We start from the raw sequence: 18,847 nt of genomic DNA on the forward strand, positions 1-18,847 counted from the left end.
ATATCAAGCATTAGAATTTAAAAGTAGTTTAATTGAGTCAAGTCAGTATGCAACTGTAAAAGACCTTTTCTTTCGTATAAACCTACTGTTTAATCGTGGTAATCTAACAATAGGTCTAGCAGCTTAGAGTTAACTCAAGGATACTTTCTTCATCAACTAACACAGTTTTCATATTTAAAACGTTCTATTTAAATTTTACAGAGTGCACTTTACCCTTTGTTGTCTGGGATCATATAACAGTTTAGAAATATCTTTATGTTTGTTTAAATAAATAGAAAACTATATTTGGTAAACTTAATAGTCATAATAATTTTAAAGTTGGTACTGTAATATCACAAAAGGTAGAGCATGTACGTATCTACCTACCCAAACATTACCGGAAGTATGCATTTAAATTATGTATAAGGCTAATGAATCCAACAAGCGTAAGGAATATTATATGAAACCCAAAGCACTTAAAATAGCACAGTTTGACACACTTTAAGGAGGTAACTACTAACCACCAGCTTTAATTTTGAAGTCACATGCCACGTTTTAACAACTTATTTTCAAAGTTGGTGTTTCGATTGGGATTATTTTATCCGTAACTGTTATTATCCGATCAAAATTAAATATCAAGCAGTTTAAAATGGAAGGGATCATTTTAATACGCTTATCCAAGTTCAAATCCAGACTGAAGAGCTCTTGTTCGCAAAAATGTTTGAATTAATCCGATTTCTTCAAACCGAACATGCTTCCAAAGTTACTATCATAACAGAAAATCCCTGAAGTTCCAAGGGAATCGTAAAAAATTTAAACTTATTAAGAGGGTGTTTTGTTTTTGAGTGGGTCGATATTTTGAGACTCACACACCATTATATAAATGGATACAATTAATTATTGTGGGCATAACTGGTATTTTGTGTTAATTCTGCACCAAAAACCTTTGTGTTACAATAAAGATATTCAAGTGTATTTTAAATTTGGAAGGTGATTAAAGAATAATTGCTTAGTAGAGTATTGATTTAATTTCAGTGTTTTCTCTTTATATATTTGTATATTTTGGTATACCGCTGATTATTCTAACATTACTTTGGTAAACAATTTCGAGGAGCTATTTTAACAACTCAGATATACTTGTCAAAGTTTCCTGTGAATCTTGCCGTTTATTTTTGGCATTTTTGCATTTACAATTTTTGCATTTATAATATATGAGCTTAAATTTAGGGACCAAATTTTATTTTACATCCTAGCTGTTTTGCAAAAAAAATGTTTGTATTTTCTTGGAGTATAGAAAATCAGCTGGTACAATCGGTCTTGTTAAATCAAATAAATAGACTATTTGTTTTTAAAATTCAAAATGTGTAAATATTATTTTCCTGCCTAAACTCAAGAGATACTGCACGTATTTGTTTTATACATAAGTGATTGTTTAAGAGGTGTTGTAAATGCTATTTCGAAATTGAAAGTGAATATCTTGCATATCGTCGATTGCTTGAAAATACGAGTATTTGAGATAAAGTTCATTAACCATACTATGAGGATTCGACACGCCGTCAGCGAAGAAGTCGTTCCAACCAATGACGTTAAATGTGAGTTTTAATATGGGTTAAGAATGGATGTAATACTCCCAGGGGTTGCTTATAGATTTTTAATAAGGCTTAGGTATGCCTACTTTTCTAATGTTTTCCATATAGTAAAAATCCATCATAGTACCTAAACTATAGTTCTATATAGGACTTAAGTACTATCTGGTTGTGTTGAGGTTATTTATTTTGTTTTGCCAGTTATTTCCTTATTTTTAACTGTGTTGGTAGTCTGTAAGTCGTATTTTATGAACACGAATAACACAAAAATCTATTTTCTCTACAAAAGTTGAAGGTCCAATAGCATTCATTAAAATGCATCATCAGATGAAAAGATAAACCCACCCGTTAACTTGAACCCGAGTCCCCCAATGTTTTATGATACAATTTCTATTATAAAACAAATCAACACTGTTTTTCATCAAAACTATTCTTATCTTTTTGTAAAGGCTACCGTAGGATTCTACCCTTAAAGACAAATTAAAACATTTTCTATATTATTCTCTTATAATGTCTGCAGTCATATAAATTTGTATCAAATAAAATTTTTAAGGTTGTATATAAGCTTCTATAAGGTAAAATATAATAGATGTACTTGCAATAGATAAAGGTTACTTAATATGTACTCTTGTTCTGTATTATTTCTCGCGACAAACTATTGAATTTGGATACGAAATATTACTTTCTGCATCTAAAGTCAACACCCAAACTTATACTGTGATAGCAAAGAGATTGTCAGTTCCATCTATGTAATAGTTATTCTGCTCAAACGAACGTCCAACAAATATTTCGTGTGAGTTTTGTATTTAGTATACAATGTATGTATTAGGTACCATTGTATTTGGATACTGCAAATATATTTTTTAGCCAAAATTGATTATTTGGGCCGTAGAAGTCGGTTTTGATGCACGTGTTTCATGTCCGTAATTTGTAATTATTTCTATTTTGTGGAATATTTTAAAACTTATGTTTGGTTCTGATACCAGCGGTTAAGCAACAGAGAGATTAGATGTAAACAGCGAAACGTATACTCTATGTTTAGCGTACCGGAAAAAATAATACCAAAAGAAAATGGTTTTTATAGATTATTCTTGATCCCTCAGATTTTAAGAAAACGACGATATTACCATAGATTTAACCTTAGATTACACATACCCAACTATAGATTACTATCTTATCATTCTATGCTTAGTATAGGTTGTATTCGTGTGTGGTTTACTATTTATTCACATAATTTACTTTAAATCAACTAAATCAACATAAAACAATAAGTGACGTTTAAAAACAAACTGCTTATTTTTGAAGGCTAATAAAGCAAATTACGAATTATTGTACAACTCTAAATGTAAGAGAAAACTAGTTATTCAAAGTATCAGCTCATTTGAACATTACCAATAAAAGGGCAATATGAAATATACTTCATAACATAGGCTTTACGCTTGCAATAGATCAAGAAGTCTTCGTGCACTATTCCAAACCAATTATATTAAAAATAGGGGGCCATAGCAGCAATATTATTGCTGCTTTATAGTTATGTATGCAATGTAAATTAAATTAGTTATTTGTGTAACTAGTGGTGAAAGTGGCACTTTGCTGCACACGAGAGCAACGTTTACGCACGAGCCGCAGGCGAGTGCGGAATGATCTCGAGTGCAGCAAAGGCCTTTTTTACTCGTGTTACACATTATATTTTTCCTACAGTCATTATAAAGCATATAAATAATTAGTCTTTCAAACACTATACAACACGTTTTTAGGTTCAGCTGGCAACACAAATGGTGCCCTAGAGAAAGTAGTACCCGCGGTCCGTATCACTCCGCTATTTTACCTCGGCAAGAAATATGCTCCGCGTTTTGAGAATATAGTTCCGTATGTTTTTGTAATTTGAAGTGGTTTCCGCGCCTTAAAAAAATGCTTTAAAGGTATTTTCTTGTTTGTTAAGATCGTAGGAATATTTTAAAAACGTTTAAAAGCATAAAAGCATAAAAGCATAAAAGAAAAGTCCAGAAAGTTCAGAAATACCGAAACTATAAACACGAAATGACAGGTTAAATCGTAGTTATAATAGTCAATCAGCTGCTCATAGTATTATTATTTTTAAAGTGTTGCCAACCTATTTCCAAGCGTACACGGATTACGTGCATAATAGAACCACGCTGTTTTGTGTTGTTTCGTTGGAATCCTGATGTGCGGCAAAGTATAAACCGTACGGAAAAGTATAAACCGTACGGCAAAGTATAAATATGCAGCAATTAGCAGCTTTCTGTACTATAAACAGTACAAGGAAGCCAACTTTGTCAGATGGCTGTAGGAAAACACACTTTTTAGTCATTTAATCGCGGTCTTCCCCCAACATGAAACATTTCAACACTGCATTACCATTCTAACCTAAAAACAGAACACTAAAATCAAACATACAAATACGTAATGTTTACATCAGCTGGTATGTTTAAAACAGCTTATAGAAACACTGTAGCAGTACTACCATTAGAAAATGGCCGGATCTTAGACACCTGTGGGGCAGAGCAGGGGCAATTTTTGACACTTCTGATATTTTTCCCACCGTCCTTGGACCTTACGCTTTAAAAAAAATCCTCAACATCCATGTTACCATTTTCCTAGCTCGAAATATTTTGTGGGGATCGATTCGCTTACGGAATGAAATATACAGATAGAAGATACATAGATCAACTGGCACATTAAATAACTCTTCGATTCACATATTTTGTGGTTTCAGTTCAAAATACTTCATAAAAAATAATGCATGTTTACATATGATCAATACAGTTAATACCTAGTATTGAGTTTCTGTGCATGGTTATCTAAGTTTGGTAGCAATGCTAGTCACATATTGTTGACAAATAATTCAAAACAGATGACAACTATTTGGCATTCATTCGTTTTGACGATACACTTTCAAAACAAAGTGACAAAAATAGTTCAAATTCAAGTTTATTTGTTCACAAAGGAGAGTGTTTGTTTTAAGTAAGGTAGGTCTAGTATATAATTAGCTATTTATAGCTATGTTAGTATAAATAACTACGTTGAACTTGTTAATTTTTCATTTTTGTAACATAAAAGTAACAAGTAATTTGTACAATTGGATTGCTGTTGTTTAAAAGTATTTAAGCTTTTTAATGAATTTATTATTTTTTACTTTAATGCCTGGACAATCTATACTCTCGATACTGATGCCATTTAGATTATACAAAAGGGTGTTCTTTAAATTACTTTACAACATTAACAGCACAACATTGGGTTTATATTGAAGTTACACTTAATTCCAGGTGAAGCTATCATTTACAGGCAGTGAGAAAAAATAAAATAATTTTTATGATACTAGGCCTACTTCCAAAACAAGTATAAGGAATCTCTAACATACATCTAACTATGAAATATTCAAGTTTACTGACATCTCAATTACCTAGCTAATTGGGTTGGGAGTGGTCTCTGGCCTAATTTATCTCCAAAAAAACTAATGAGTCATAGAGCAATCTTAATGTAGGTTAAATTGAAAAGCGTCTTGATAGTTTAATATTCTGGGACATGTCATTAGAGGGTAGGGCCTACATCATGTGGGGTACAGTTCCGCAGACAGCAGAGATATAATATTATTGAATTAAATTTTCTTTCGAACATCCCTATATCAATTAATATGTACCTATTCGATATGAATATTAAGTGTAACTGATGATTTTCTGTTATGGGTCTTTTCAAGAAGAGACCACTCACCCCTCAATCAGGGCACTGTAGCGTTTAGGTTAGGTTAGTAGAGGTCTGTTAATGATAATGACAACAAGGTGCCGTTTACCAAATTTTAATTTTCTAAACTCTAGAAAAAAGCGGACAAAAATACAAATTGATGGCTTTTGTAAATTTATCTAAATTAGTTGTTGTATTTAGTTTTCTAAATTATTTGTTGTAATATTGCATATACTAAAATAACCTATGCCAAACTTAGTAACTAACTTTAAGTAGAAACTAACCTACCCTAGCCGCGGTACAGTGTTAAAAAGTTTACTTGAAAATATCCTGTGGTTTAAAACGTGCAGATTCAATACTATCGACAAATTGACATAATTATATCACCTGCGAACTATATCCAATACAATTAGGCCTCCTGTGTATATCGCATGTTCTCTGTGGAACTGTACCCAATATGTGCTAGAGTGGCCTGTAGCAGACTCAAGATATTGTAAACAATTTCCAAAATAAGTGTTTCGTTAGTTTCAGAATATCTTCGAAGAAATCCTAGATTGCCAAAAAAGATGAGACCTGTCAAGGCAAAGTAAGTGAATGATTTAACTATTGAAATTAAAATCTTATGGGCTAATTTGTAAACGTTAAAAATATATATTTTTTACATACACAATATGTTGTAAACTAGGTCAGTTGACTGCCAATAAATATTTGAATATGAATATTCAACGGGAAAGTGATTTTTTTCAAAACTCCCCCTTTAAATTTTTTGGAGACCTCTAATCAAGTATCGTTCTAGTCAGACGGAAAAAGACGTAGAGGGAAAATGTAGAACTTCTTCTGTAATAAGATTTACTGAATTTAATATATTTAATTGAGGACTTAAAGTACATTTCATTAAAGATAGTAAATATTATGTCAAGCCAACGTCCAGTTAGTTTACCATAGAAATTTTCAAGAGCCCAAAACGTTTGTGGGCTGTTAGACTTTCTGGCTGTGATGCTGGGTATTTATTTTTAAACAGTGCATCTATTAATTTCAAAACGATATTCCGGAATTGATTGGGGGAAAAAATATATGGCCTAAAATATTAAAATGATATAACTATTAGCATAGGTTTAAATTCCATAAATGTAACAGTATAATTAAATAGTAAGTATATAAGTAGTATATAAGTAGTAAGTATTTACTAAATAATGGTGTAAATACCTGCATCTATGTGATCAATGTGATGCTAAAATGCAACCGGTTTCGACTCACAAAGGAGTCATCGTCGGGCCAGTACAGATGTCTTCTTGCTTCATTTGAATTTAGCAACACATTGATCACATAGATGCAGGTATTTACACCATTATTTAGTATTTAAATGTGATCAGGAGGCTAAAACTCAATATAATGAAGTAAGTATTTGGTTGTTTTAGTAGAACAATGATAAACAAATTTTGTTGTGTTAGACCGTCAAATTCATCAGTCCGTACGATTGGTCAGGTGAGTGGCCATGGGAGAAATTTGTTGTCATCAAACCTTTTTGGGATACATAATATGTAAGTATTTCATAAATAATGGTCTGATTTCACTGGCCTGTCCTAGTTAGTTAATTTAATTATTTAAAATTAGGCCTAATTAAATTATTGTTAAAAGACAAACTCAAATATTAAGGGTGATAGTTTCTAATCGTCTGTATCTGGTCAACTTTGATCAGCCTTACTTCTAGTGTGTAGTTCTTAAAAATCCACACAGATCAGTGTGGATTCCTGGTGTTGGAATTTGCTGGTGTTCCAGGTTTGAGTACTAACCCCGTCAAGTTTTTTCCACCTAAAACAGATCAGATACCAAGTGCCCAGGTACCTACAAAAACATTGTGGAACTGCAGTTTTATGATCATTGGTGGGAAATGTCCATAAACAATAATTATTAATAAACAATAATGGCCTACTAATCCTTTCTGGCCCACAGTTCAAACATTAGTCGCTTAAATGACTTAATATTGGAGCTAATAGCTCCATCACCAGGTCAGGATGAAAAAATTCCCTTCACTCGGGGTATATTGTCAGCGGCACATAAACTTATGCTAGATTTTATAATATGTGTGTGTGTTATAATTTACTGTATTATCAAACTTTGTATGAAGTAGGGATGGACGGGTCTCGAGATTTCGGGGAATCGTCTGGAATTTTTAAATCTCGCTCTACGAGATGAGATTTAATTATGATCAAGATTTTTTTTGAGACGAGATTGATTGTAAAAAAAACGAAAAAACGTTTAAAACGCCTGCAGAAAGTCAATGCAATACCCGCAATACAGGAGCGCGTTGTTGTTGCGTTTCTTTTGTGAAGGCGTTCTCCATCAAAACAGCCTAGTCACAGAGAAGTAATCACCATCTCTCCCTGTGGCATAGTTAAAACAAATAGGGCATGATTTAGAACAAATTTCCTGCATCGCCACTTCCCTCATAACCTAAAGTGTTCTAACGTCCAAGAGATTTTTTTTCAAAGCCACTTATATTTTCTTCCTCTTAATGCCTTCTAGTTTGAGATCCAGCATTGACTATACAGGGTGTTCATAAAGGGGCGTTACAAACTTCAGGGGCTGATAGTACTAATCAATCTAAAAAAAGTTCATATAAACATAGGTCGAAAAAAAATTCTTTTAGCTGCTAGCTTATATTTCGTGTGTGTTTTTTTACACAATTTATATCTCAAGAATTAATCAAGCTACGGAAACCAAACTTTACACATACATTAATTGTGTCAAGAGGCAACTACAAAAAAATAATTATGTAATTTTCTTTTAAATTAACAAAATGACGGCCATTTAAAATCTATAAACTTTAATTACTAAAATATGGCTGATTTTATGAAAAATGTCAAGAACACTTTAATTTAGCATTTCATTTGTAATTCCTATCAATGAATACCAAGTTCAAAAAGTTTGGGGAATTAAAATGCTAAATTAAAGGGTTTGAATTTTTTCATAAAATCAGCCATATTTTAGTAATTTAAGTTTCAAGATTCTAAATGGCCGCCATTTTGTTAATTTAAAAGAAAATTACATATTTATTTTTTTGTAATTGTCTCTTGACACAATAAATGTATGTTCAAAGTTTAGTTTCTGTAGCTTGAATAGTTCTTGAGATATAAACTGTTTTGTGAAAAATACAAAATGGCAGCTAGCGGCTAAACAACTTTGTTCTACCTATGTTTTGTGAGTCCCATGTCTCTCTTAAAATAAGGTCTCTTAAAGTTAAATTCGCTTAGTTGTTGTAGAGTGGTGAAAGGGTGTAAGAGACATAAGACTGCTTAAGGTGTGACTAAACGTGTACCTAATAAAACAAAAGAAGTACAAAGGGTGACAACACCAAATAAGAACTTTGAAAAAACAAAAAAAAACTAAAGATTTACAACGGAAAGGAAGAAGTTAAATAAATTATATTACTTGTTTTTTTTTTACATCTTTATAAATTTAGTTTTATTTTTACATGCTGCTAATGGTCCCTGAAGCACACGAACAGACACACGCACTCCGAATACACCGATTTTCGTTCCAGCCCACCGTAATCTCCTCGATTTTTCCTCTCAGGTCCCCCAACACCAAGACTCGTCACCCCTCCACCTTCTTCATAAGACCTTCTCATTGGCTGATTACCAATAGGGTGTGTGGCTTATAGGTTAAAGTTGTTTCTCAGAAGTCAGCCCTACCGGTCATTGCCCAGCTCACGTCAGCTGGGAAAGGAATTTGAAAATTGAAGCTCATGCTACTGTTCAACTCTGTTTACACCAACTGGTCGACTAAGTGTAACGTGAACAGTGTCTGCGTAGATGATCACCGTGGGTACAGGGTTAATCCCCTTTCTTACAGTTTATATGAATTTTTTTGTTTAGATTGATTAGTATCAGCCCCTGAAGTTTGTGACACCCCTTTATGAACACCCTGTATACTTTTGACACCTTTGCATTTGATACCTCCGCCTCCGACTTCAAGCACGACTGATCCATTGCTGATGAGTGTATGCGAGAGTGTGTAAATGTGTTTTTTTTCTGTTAAATTTGCATTCTTTTTCATTTTTTTTAAATTGTAAAATATGTATATGTTTAATTTGATTAAGTAATCCCATTGTATTCTTATTTCTTTCTATATTTTTATGTATGTCAGGTTAAGTGTAAAAGATGATAACTTATCTGATCATACCTTATAATCATACCTTATATGATTGAGTGTTAAGAGGCAAGAGCCCTAGCTTTGCCTGATAAAGAAATTTTCATTTAATTTCCCAAATGTTATGTGAACGCAAATAGGACTAACCACAAGCTGCATACAAGCAAGATATGCACTATCAAGGAACTTAGAAACATGTCTGCTTAAGACTTACACGTCTTGCAGAATATTATACAGGGAGAAAATTGTTGAGTGCCATACTGTGCTCGCTTGTCCTGGTGTCCTCCCCTGGAAAATTGGATATTTTTAAAGCTGTTTCTAGAACTGTATCCAAAAACTATTATGCTTAAATTTATATTTCCAAGGTCCAATGGCTTTAGCCACAATAGCCCCCTTAGAACTGTCACTGAATATGTGGTACAAAGAAACGACAATTAATTGACAACTCTCATTTTATAAATAATTTTGAAAAAATTATAACTCCGACAATTCAGTTGTTTGTTCTTCCTTATCCCAGGACGTTCTTTACCGATTTACAGAATAAACCTTACTTACATTAATTTATTGAGTCCTGCTGTATTAAAAAAGATAGATAGCTGACAAGCGACTGACTGAGCCCCACTGTGTGTGTGTGTGTGTGTGTGTCCAGTTTTCCGCCAGATAACAAGCTAGGCTAGAAGCGACCAGCAAGTATGCGGACGGCCCTGCTCCACTGTTTTTTACCTATACCGTACCATTAAACAATTACTGACTTTACTCAGGATTGGGCCAGCAACAGGCTGATTAACAAACGTGCAATGAAATCACTCGATCTTTACAGGTCTGGGGAGCCTGCCAGGAGGGTGTCTGACCATGAGTACACAGCAACTTGGTCCGAGCTTCATCGGTCTTACTCTAACAGTCTCGCAACTCCTCGCAGCTTGATAGAAGACTTTGCGGAAAATAAATCTCACTTTTGGTACGTCAAATGAGAATAAATATATGTTCATAGTTAACAATTTTGACATCCCCATTGGGATATTGTAATAATAGATATTGTAATATATAACCAAATAGAGTTTTGGCAGGCCTAGCAGCAGTAGCAGCTTTAACTCAACTCTCTGTTCTTATTACCACCTCATCACCTTTGTACAATGTTGTACCAACACCACCTTTGTAGAAATATTTTTAACCGAATTCATAGTTCATTATTATCACTAAACAACACTTCCAGAGGAACAGTGCTATATTAATAAATTAACAACTTGAATACCCCTGCTTGTAGCACGATAAACATAACCTTACGAATCACTACAGTATTCAAACTCTTATTTGACTGATCAGTGATCTCATAATAATTGTGTTGATGGATCGCAGCACTCAGAGCTCGTGGCAAAAGATAAAACTACTGTTTGGACGGAGTACCAAACGCCACATTAGAGCCTGATGCAGCGCTGTGATTGGTCAAATATTTCCAGTATTTGCAGTTCATATGGGAGTTTGGACTCATACCTACTACTGAGTCCCGTACTCCTCCCTCCCCTTCACCTTCCTTCCGCTCCTAGCACGCTTTACAACATAGTAAAAAAAATCCTAGCCTGGTGCCGCCCCTGCCCCCTAGTGCCCTGGAGCGACTGCTCCACTCGCTCCACTGTCTTTAGGAGATGACATCATTGTGAATTGGCAAAGATATTGGCCGACATTTTGAATGTGGTGCAGCTTCCTATGACCCATATGCAACAAAACCTCCTAAACTATCAACAATTTGCAGTCAAACAGTTTTACTTTCCACAGCAATGTAACCGCAGAAAAAGACGAACCACAGCCGGAGTCTACGATGTCGTGTGGAGACAAAGTAATTCCACCAAGGACCACAGACTCTGGTGTTCAGGTCAATATGTTCCACTGCTTGGATTGTCGGCGGCATTTGATGTACGGAAAGTAAGTATTGCTACATCCTCATTGAGATAAGAACCAATTACACACACATTGGAAAAAAGAGCAACAGTTGCTCTGATAAAATGTGTAATGTCTACAAAAAATCCCCCTGATTAATCTGGTCCAGTGGCAATTCAAGTTTTCTGGAATAGTGAAAGAATGGATCCAATGGAAATATCTTACTTTGATTAATGATAATGCTGTTTCCAAACCATTTGAGTACGCCATGTAACAGGAAATAAAAAAAGGATTATTGTACGCATTATTGTAATAGTATATTATGCTTTTGAAGATTTGCAAGAAGCAGGTATACAATTATAGACAAAATCCCATGTAAGCAGTTACGTTTTTTAATTTGTTTCATAATGATTTTGATATTGAAAGAGTTATTAAATATTTCTTGTCTGATAGCTGCGGTTAGTTTCATGTAAATTTTTTGAGGAATTTGTATTATATAGTCCATTTACAAAATTAAGGTGGTTTAAGGGGAAGGTTTCCTGAGTTCCCCCACCACCTTTTTAGCTTAATTTAGCCTATATCAGCTGATCAGCTGTTGTTTCAGCAAGTTAAGGTGAGGTAGTGGGATTTCCAATCCGGGATTGGAAGCGCTTCCTCTCAAATCGCCTGAATTTTGTGAACGGTGTGTAATAAATTTGTTATTTCAAAGATGTGTATGGTTTATGACAGTGAAATTTTTTCAAAGGAAGAGTTGGCAACTGATTCATACTGCAAAATATTACCTAGATATGGACTTTCCACGAGTCATACTACTTATCTATTGCTTTCCAGGGTTCACATTAGTTTTCTCTACGGAGTTACCCGCTTGTCACTTCACAGCACTTCACAGTTCACTACACACCATCAAATGTGGAGTTTGAAAAGCCAGGTTTCAATCAGACTTTATCACTGATATAATTTTTTTACAGATCATTCAAACTAGAAAACAGCTGTGGTGGGAGTGACTCAGAAAATCACAATATATCCTCAATTACCTGCTCGAACTGTGAATGGTAAAGCTTTTATCAATTTATTGTATTCAATCTCTTTATCTTCAACTTCTGTAGATTATCCCCAATAAGCTCCTGTCACGGACGAGATAGCCATCAAATCTGACACCAGCCATGTTCTTTATTTCTTTTACTACTATTCTATAACACCTGTGTGATGTTAGTAGCCCATAACAATGAGAGGGAATATTGACGCTGCTAGCAAATATGTGTGATGGGAAGGGGGTCGAACACCTTTTAACATGCTCTGCCAATCAATTTCCGGATTTACCTATACAGAAAAGTGTGTGAAGATAAAAAAATTGCATAAGTGGCTTACAGAGTACCGGTAAACAAAAGGCTGAACACATCAATCGCAAACCAAGGCAGTGCAGCGGGTGTTAATCAGTTTCTGTAGATACAATGATTAAAGGGTTTGCTGATCAGCATTTTTAAGATTTAAGGATTTACCATTGATCTTGATAGTCATAGAAATATCCCATATCAGTTCAGTCACGTTGTGATCCACATACCAAAATAAAGTCTTCTTTGGTTACTGGATGAATGAGCGCGGGATGGATGACGGCCTATATACCATGCAAAATATTACAAACCCCTTCCAAACTCTTTCCAACTCTTACGCACTTTAACAAACACTCAAATACTTGTCTCCATCCACGTCCGTCAACTAGCAATGGAGTTCAATAGGGATTGATACCTTAGGAAATAGAAATATAATTTGAGAACGCAATTCGTACCTGGCAATAGTGTATTTTCCCTCACGTTGTTATCAATTTATCTACGTCACTAGTTTTGTCCCATAGGGATATAGACCAACTAGGACACTAGAGGAGAAGTAAAAAGTTTTCTCGGTGGTTGAGTATATAGTGCTCCCCTTCAAACCTGAAGATCTCTGGATCCATCCCAAGTGAGATTAGATTTTACCAGACCCAGATGCCATTTATATTTGGGTTATCATTATGCTATATGCTCGACAAAAGGTTGATGTTAGATAGTGACAAGACCAGGGTTTGCAACGTTCCCTTACAAAAAAGGTAAAAAAATGCCAATGGTATGGATCGATGAACACAAAAAATAAACAGAAAGATTAGGATGCTGATGTCAGATTTTATTTAGCTGGATTGGCCATAACAGGAGATCGTAGGAAACTTTAACTTAAAAACGACCCTTGTATATTTTTTCTACCTTTTTTTGCTGTGAAATACTCAGGTACTAAAACCACTTGTAAGATTATTGTATTGGTATTTCAGAAACAAAGTAAACTTTGAGAATTCAGTTTTAACATTGAGTATACACGTACTAGAGTAGCCACTTAATGGAGGTCGTTACCTGTACAGCTCTGTTCCAGAGTAGGGTCAGCGGCCCGAACTACTTCACCGAATGCTTGTCGGTAAGGCAGTTTGATTGTTTTTGATTATGCTTTCATTGTAGGTTGTAAAATGTCATATTTGTTGATGAAATTCTTTTGTTTCTAGTTTTGTTGTATTATAATAAATTTTTAATACTAAAATGGTTAAAAGGTCCTCAGAGGCGCACTGCACTACCGACAGACTACCGTGACCCAAGCGTCAGCTGCCCAAACTACGTAGCCAAAATCGGTAACAACTAGCATTATGTGACAACTCTCATACGTGTATACTCAATGGTTTTAATGAAGATCATGAACAAAGCTAGTCTGTTAGTAAGTGTTGGTGTGGCAAACAAGATGCTAGTATACGTCATTATGCTGTAGACTTTTACTTTGGCTTGGTGAAATAGTCAGTGAATGCTCTTTCACTCTGTCACTGGCTCAAACTCAACCACGTCCATTTTTAGTCCAATACTGACAGCTTTAACATGGGAATCTAAAATGGGAGTCTAGGTCTCTCAATTTACAATTTTTTGTAATTTTCTCCAAGGCACATAACAGCGCTTCAATATACTAAATTATTTGTTTTTTTGAGCTCTTCAAAATGGTTTGGAAAGAAAATGTAAAATTTTATGTTTTTAGGCTCAAAATTTTTATCCTATAAAACCCCCCATAAACCACCGTTCCCATAGTCCGATCATGCTGGTTAGCAAACTCGTTTGAATAAATTTAAACCTTGTTTTTTGCTTGAGTTATCGAGCTAACGGACACCTATATTTTTATAAATATAAATTGCACCCTAACAGAGGAAGGAAAAGTTTTGCATCTATTTAGGTTGAGTGTTTTAAAAACATTAAGTCAAAAGACCATAATTTATGGAATTTGACAGAATAAAAGACTGATTTACTTGTATTAATTCCATTGTTTTCAGTGAGGAACCAGATGTAAAAGGTGACACAGACAGAAAACCAAATTATCTCCCTAATGCTCCTCAGGCAGGAAATTTTCACGCAATGCTACAAAGGAGTAAGCATGGTTAAGATAAATGTTGCCAATTATTTCATAACTGTCCACATGAACTTTATTATTCTTAGCTTGAATGAGTTTGAAATAAATAAAGCTTAGTAGGTACTGTGGATACACAATAAACTGCAGTATCATAGGTGGTGGCTTTTGCAGATGTGTCCACAAAAAGTTGCAGTTATCATGGCATTAAACAAGTTGTCTTCTAAGGCCCCCTTCACACTGGGCCACCATGGTGGCGACACCATAGTGGCTACGTTACATTATCATTGATTTAAATGGGACATCTTCACACTGAGCTTTGGTGGCGCGTCTGGCCGCGCGACTAGAAATGCGGTGGCTCGGGGTTGCAATTTTCAAAGACACCAGTCTGGTGGCGCCACCACGTCGCACCATGGTTTCTTATCGGACTCTTCACATTGGAGCGACTGGCAGCGCCACCGGTTACTACCAGCTGGCATTCAGTCTACTATAAACTTTTATGATAATAAATATGGGGAAACGTTTGTTTTATATAGGAAAGAATTTATACCCTATTTCATTAACATCTTTTCGTCATTGCAATGTATACATTGTGTCAAGGTTTTACAGTGTTATTAATAAATGGCATATTAACTATGTTTTATTTCATTTGCCTCAACGTACTGTAGCAGTTTCTCTTCTGGAGGTATGCTGTCCCACAGTCTCGTACATTGTCCTGATATTTTTAATTTCAGACGTCCCAGAAACTCATCAAAACTTAAAACACTCATTCTTGAGTAAGCGTAAAAGTCCTCTTAAAAACGGATGAACCCAAAAACTACGTTTTATCCTATGTTTTCACAATTTAAAAATATATATATACGCCAAGCACCTGCTTTTTCGACGTCCAAATGTGAGATTTGTGGCTGCAGCTACACTGGTGGCTGAGCTGGTGGTCCATGCACATTTTGACCGGCCACCAGTGTCGCCACCGGTGTCGCCACCATGGTGGCCCAGTGTGAATAGGCCCTAAGTAAACAGCCACACTCTAGGAAATGGTTTTATGGGTTCAATCAAAATAAAACAATAATCAAGAATAACATGTTTTGAAACAATGCTTTGTTGGCGAGATGTCCGCCATTTTGTTTTTAGTATTTAAAACTATTAAAGATATTTTTATGAGATTAGGTATATGATATAATAAGTATCAATAATCCATTTGCACTACAATCTCTAACAAATATTATTTGGTTTTAAAATTGTGGCCATTGTAATTTGTTAACTTATAACTTAAATTACAAAATAATGGGTAATTTTAGAAAAAATTACACAAACAATTTCTTTAGCATTAAAAATTTCCTATGAGACAACACCAAGGTCAAAAAGATCGAAGAGGAAATATAACTGATATATCACGATTTCTTTGTCATAAAATAAGGCTCAATGAGAATATAGCTTATTTTGCCTAATTATGCAACTAATGATAGCCTCATGGTAAATGGAATCTGGGTCCAAAATCGATCTTCCATGGAATCAAACCTGCATTTTCATATTTGATGGCGAGCCCAGCCCCTAGACAATTCTCCCCTTCTCCAGTACCAATCTTATCTACAAAAAAGTCGATACTACAGAAGCAAGACGAGACATGCTATAGTCCACACAAGATGTTTTTAAAAGTCATTAAAATATTCCATTCAACAATATTTTATTTCTTACTCGTGTTTTTCAGCATGTACATAGTCTAAACTGTTTTTTTTTTTTACTTTTAGGTAAGAAGTTTTTGTGGTTGTTTGACAATATCAAGTTTATGACAATTGCCCTTTTGATAATACCTCTGATTTTTTATCTGATGCAATTACAAGTGTTTACATCAGCAATTAAACATTTGTTGGGACATCAAGTTGAAGAAGAACCTCGTGACAATAGTTTTATTCCTGGATGGATCTATGATTTCCTCTTTCGCATCCAAATCCGACCGCTCATGACGAAATTGTTTTGAGGATTAAAAATAAATTTAAAACACCAACAATTGTTGTTTTTCCCCTAACTAGGTTTGTTGCCAATTAGTCTTTTTAGGTCTATATTCTCTCCTTTGGTACTCTTTAATTGAAAGGATTCCCAAACACATGTCACCAGCAAAAATCCATTGAAGTATTTGTTTAAGTGAAAATGTACCTACGTTAAAATAGAATTTAAGTATAACCACATACACAATCATATTGAAAACTTATTCAAACTATCACAGATAAGTAGTCCCATTGCTCCAAAATGATTCGATCTGAACCAGTGACGTAGCCAAGGAAGGGGTTTTGGGGGTCATAACCCTTTTAATCCTTATTGACGAAAGGATTTTGCCACCATCGCAGGAGAAGACGATGATTATGTGTCCGTGAACATGAAAGATGTTAATGAAAACAAATCAAACATGTTATACTAATAGATTATTTAAATTTCCCAATTTCATACAAAATTCACGTCCATTTCCTGGTTGGCTAAACATCCTGTAAGCGTAGGCTACTACTGTGTAAGTGTGAAACTAAAACATTAGGGGTGAACCCTACTTACTACCTACATCTTTTCCTCAAACTTTGCACTCAATAGAATCTTTATGCAATATTCAAATATGGTGGCCTCATTTATTTCTGTCCTAAAGATTACGGGGCTTGCCCTAAGAAGGTCAGCTACGTAAAACCACTGACTGTATGGTAAAACCCCCTTCCCTTTAGATAGGGACTGAACCCATTGGGTCAAATATTTGATTATCCCAGACAAGTCAATCAGATGTACTACGAATGGGAAAGTTCTCCTTCAATTGAGGAAATATGATAACCGGTCAGCTTTAGTTGAAAAAATCAAAAAAGCCCTGTTGTTAAGGGTACCATTTGAGAACTCAAACCTGGGACTTCCACGGAGATGTGGGACCTTGACTGACTCCACGGAGGCCATCACAAAGGCCATCCCTGAGATACAGAATGCTGACTCCATGAAGGTATGGCTCACTAAACCCAACAAAAGTGAGCAATGCATGGCGTTTGCGGAAATGTAAGACCAAGATGCCATTAAGGCCATGACACACGTAGCGACTTTGCATATACAGAGTGTTTCAGTAAAGCGTAGCGGGCTATGCAGATTCATATTCTACATGCAAAAATAAGTCGAAAATGTAGAATAATTTTTTTTCTATTTCGGCCTTAGTTTGGCCGTAATCCGCCATTTTGTATTTTTTTGAAAATAATTAATAACTCAAAAACCCTTGGAGATATTTTTATGAAACTTGGTATAAACTTTAAGTCTAAAGGTATAAACATTCTCCGAAAATATCTTTGATCAGGCTCATCAAATTTCAAAATGGCGGCCATTTAAAAATTTTTTAAGTAAAATTCAATGAAAACCGGCCATTAAAACAAAGATTTTAAATGGTCGCCATTTTGAAACTGGATGAGCCTGATCAAAGATGTTTTCGGAGAATGTTTATACCTGTAGACTTAAAGTTTATACCAAGTTTCATAAAAATATCTCCAAGTGTTTTTGAGTTATTAATTATTTTCAAAAAAATACAAAATGGCGGATTACGGCCAAACTAAGCCGAAATTGAAAAAAAGTTATTCTACATTTTTTACTTATTTTTGCATGTAGAATCTGAATTTGCATAGGCCGCTACGCTTTACTGAAACACCCTGTATATGTTTGTTTTTATTTTATCGTTATTGTTTTTATGATTTTTTTTAAATGGTGAAATGGTTTTTTGCAATCTGGGTGACGTCAGCATATGACGGTAATAGCACACCTATGTTTTTCCTTACACCATGCCTTAGTTCCTTATCACTGAATAGGCCTAACAAAATTAAATGATGACAACATATTATTATTAACATCAATTTTTATGGAGAATTTTGTAAAATGTTGTAGTTTGCTTGTTTATGGATATACCTATATTTTGATCAAACTTCACAAATTTATTTGATTTTATACTAGACTAGCAGAGCACCCGTCCTTCGTACGGGGTTGGCATATAAGTATAAAATGCTTATTGCAGATATGTATACTCAAGCTTTGTGTTTGCAATGGGGGGAGGACACAGTTTGATAAAATTTGGTTCATATATTTACGGTATGATATAGTATAACACATCTACCATTGAGATAATGTTCTACCATTGCACCTAAACAATA

General features: G+C 34.7%; 1 protein-coding gene across 1 annotated transcript; it reads left to right on the plus strand.

Moving 5' to 3' along the window:
- Positions 1–1,366: 1,366 nt before the first annotated feature.
- On the plus strand, positions 1,367–17,721 carry LOC128997527 (uncharacterized). Its single transcript, XM_054423167.1, has 9 exons — positions 1,367–1,571; positions 5,793–5,853; positions 6,719–6,808; positions 10,240–10,377; positions 11,193–11,339; positions 12,263–12,346; positions 14,623–14,717; positions 16,445–16,591; positions 17,444–17,721. Exons 1-9 carry the CDS (start codon positions 1,517–1,519, stop codon positions 17,719–17,721), a joined length of 1,095 nt encoding a protein of 364 aa, XP_054279142.1. The 5' UTR covers positions 1,367–1,516.
- Positions 17,722–18,847: the final 1,126 nt, after the last annotated feature.

The sequence above is a fragment of the Macrosteles quadrilineatus genome, unplaced genomic scaffold, assembly GCF_028750875.1.
Source record: "Macrosteles quadrilineatus isolate MER2022 unplaced genomic scaffold, UCM_ALF_1.0 Scaffold_6__1_contigs__length_79288215, whole genome shotgun sequence".
Lineage (NCBI taxonomy): Eukaryota > Metazoa > Arthropoda > Insecta > Hemiptera > Cicadellidae > Macrosteles > Macrosteles quadrilineatus.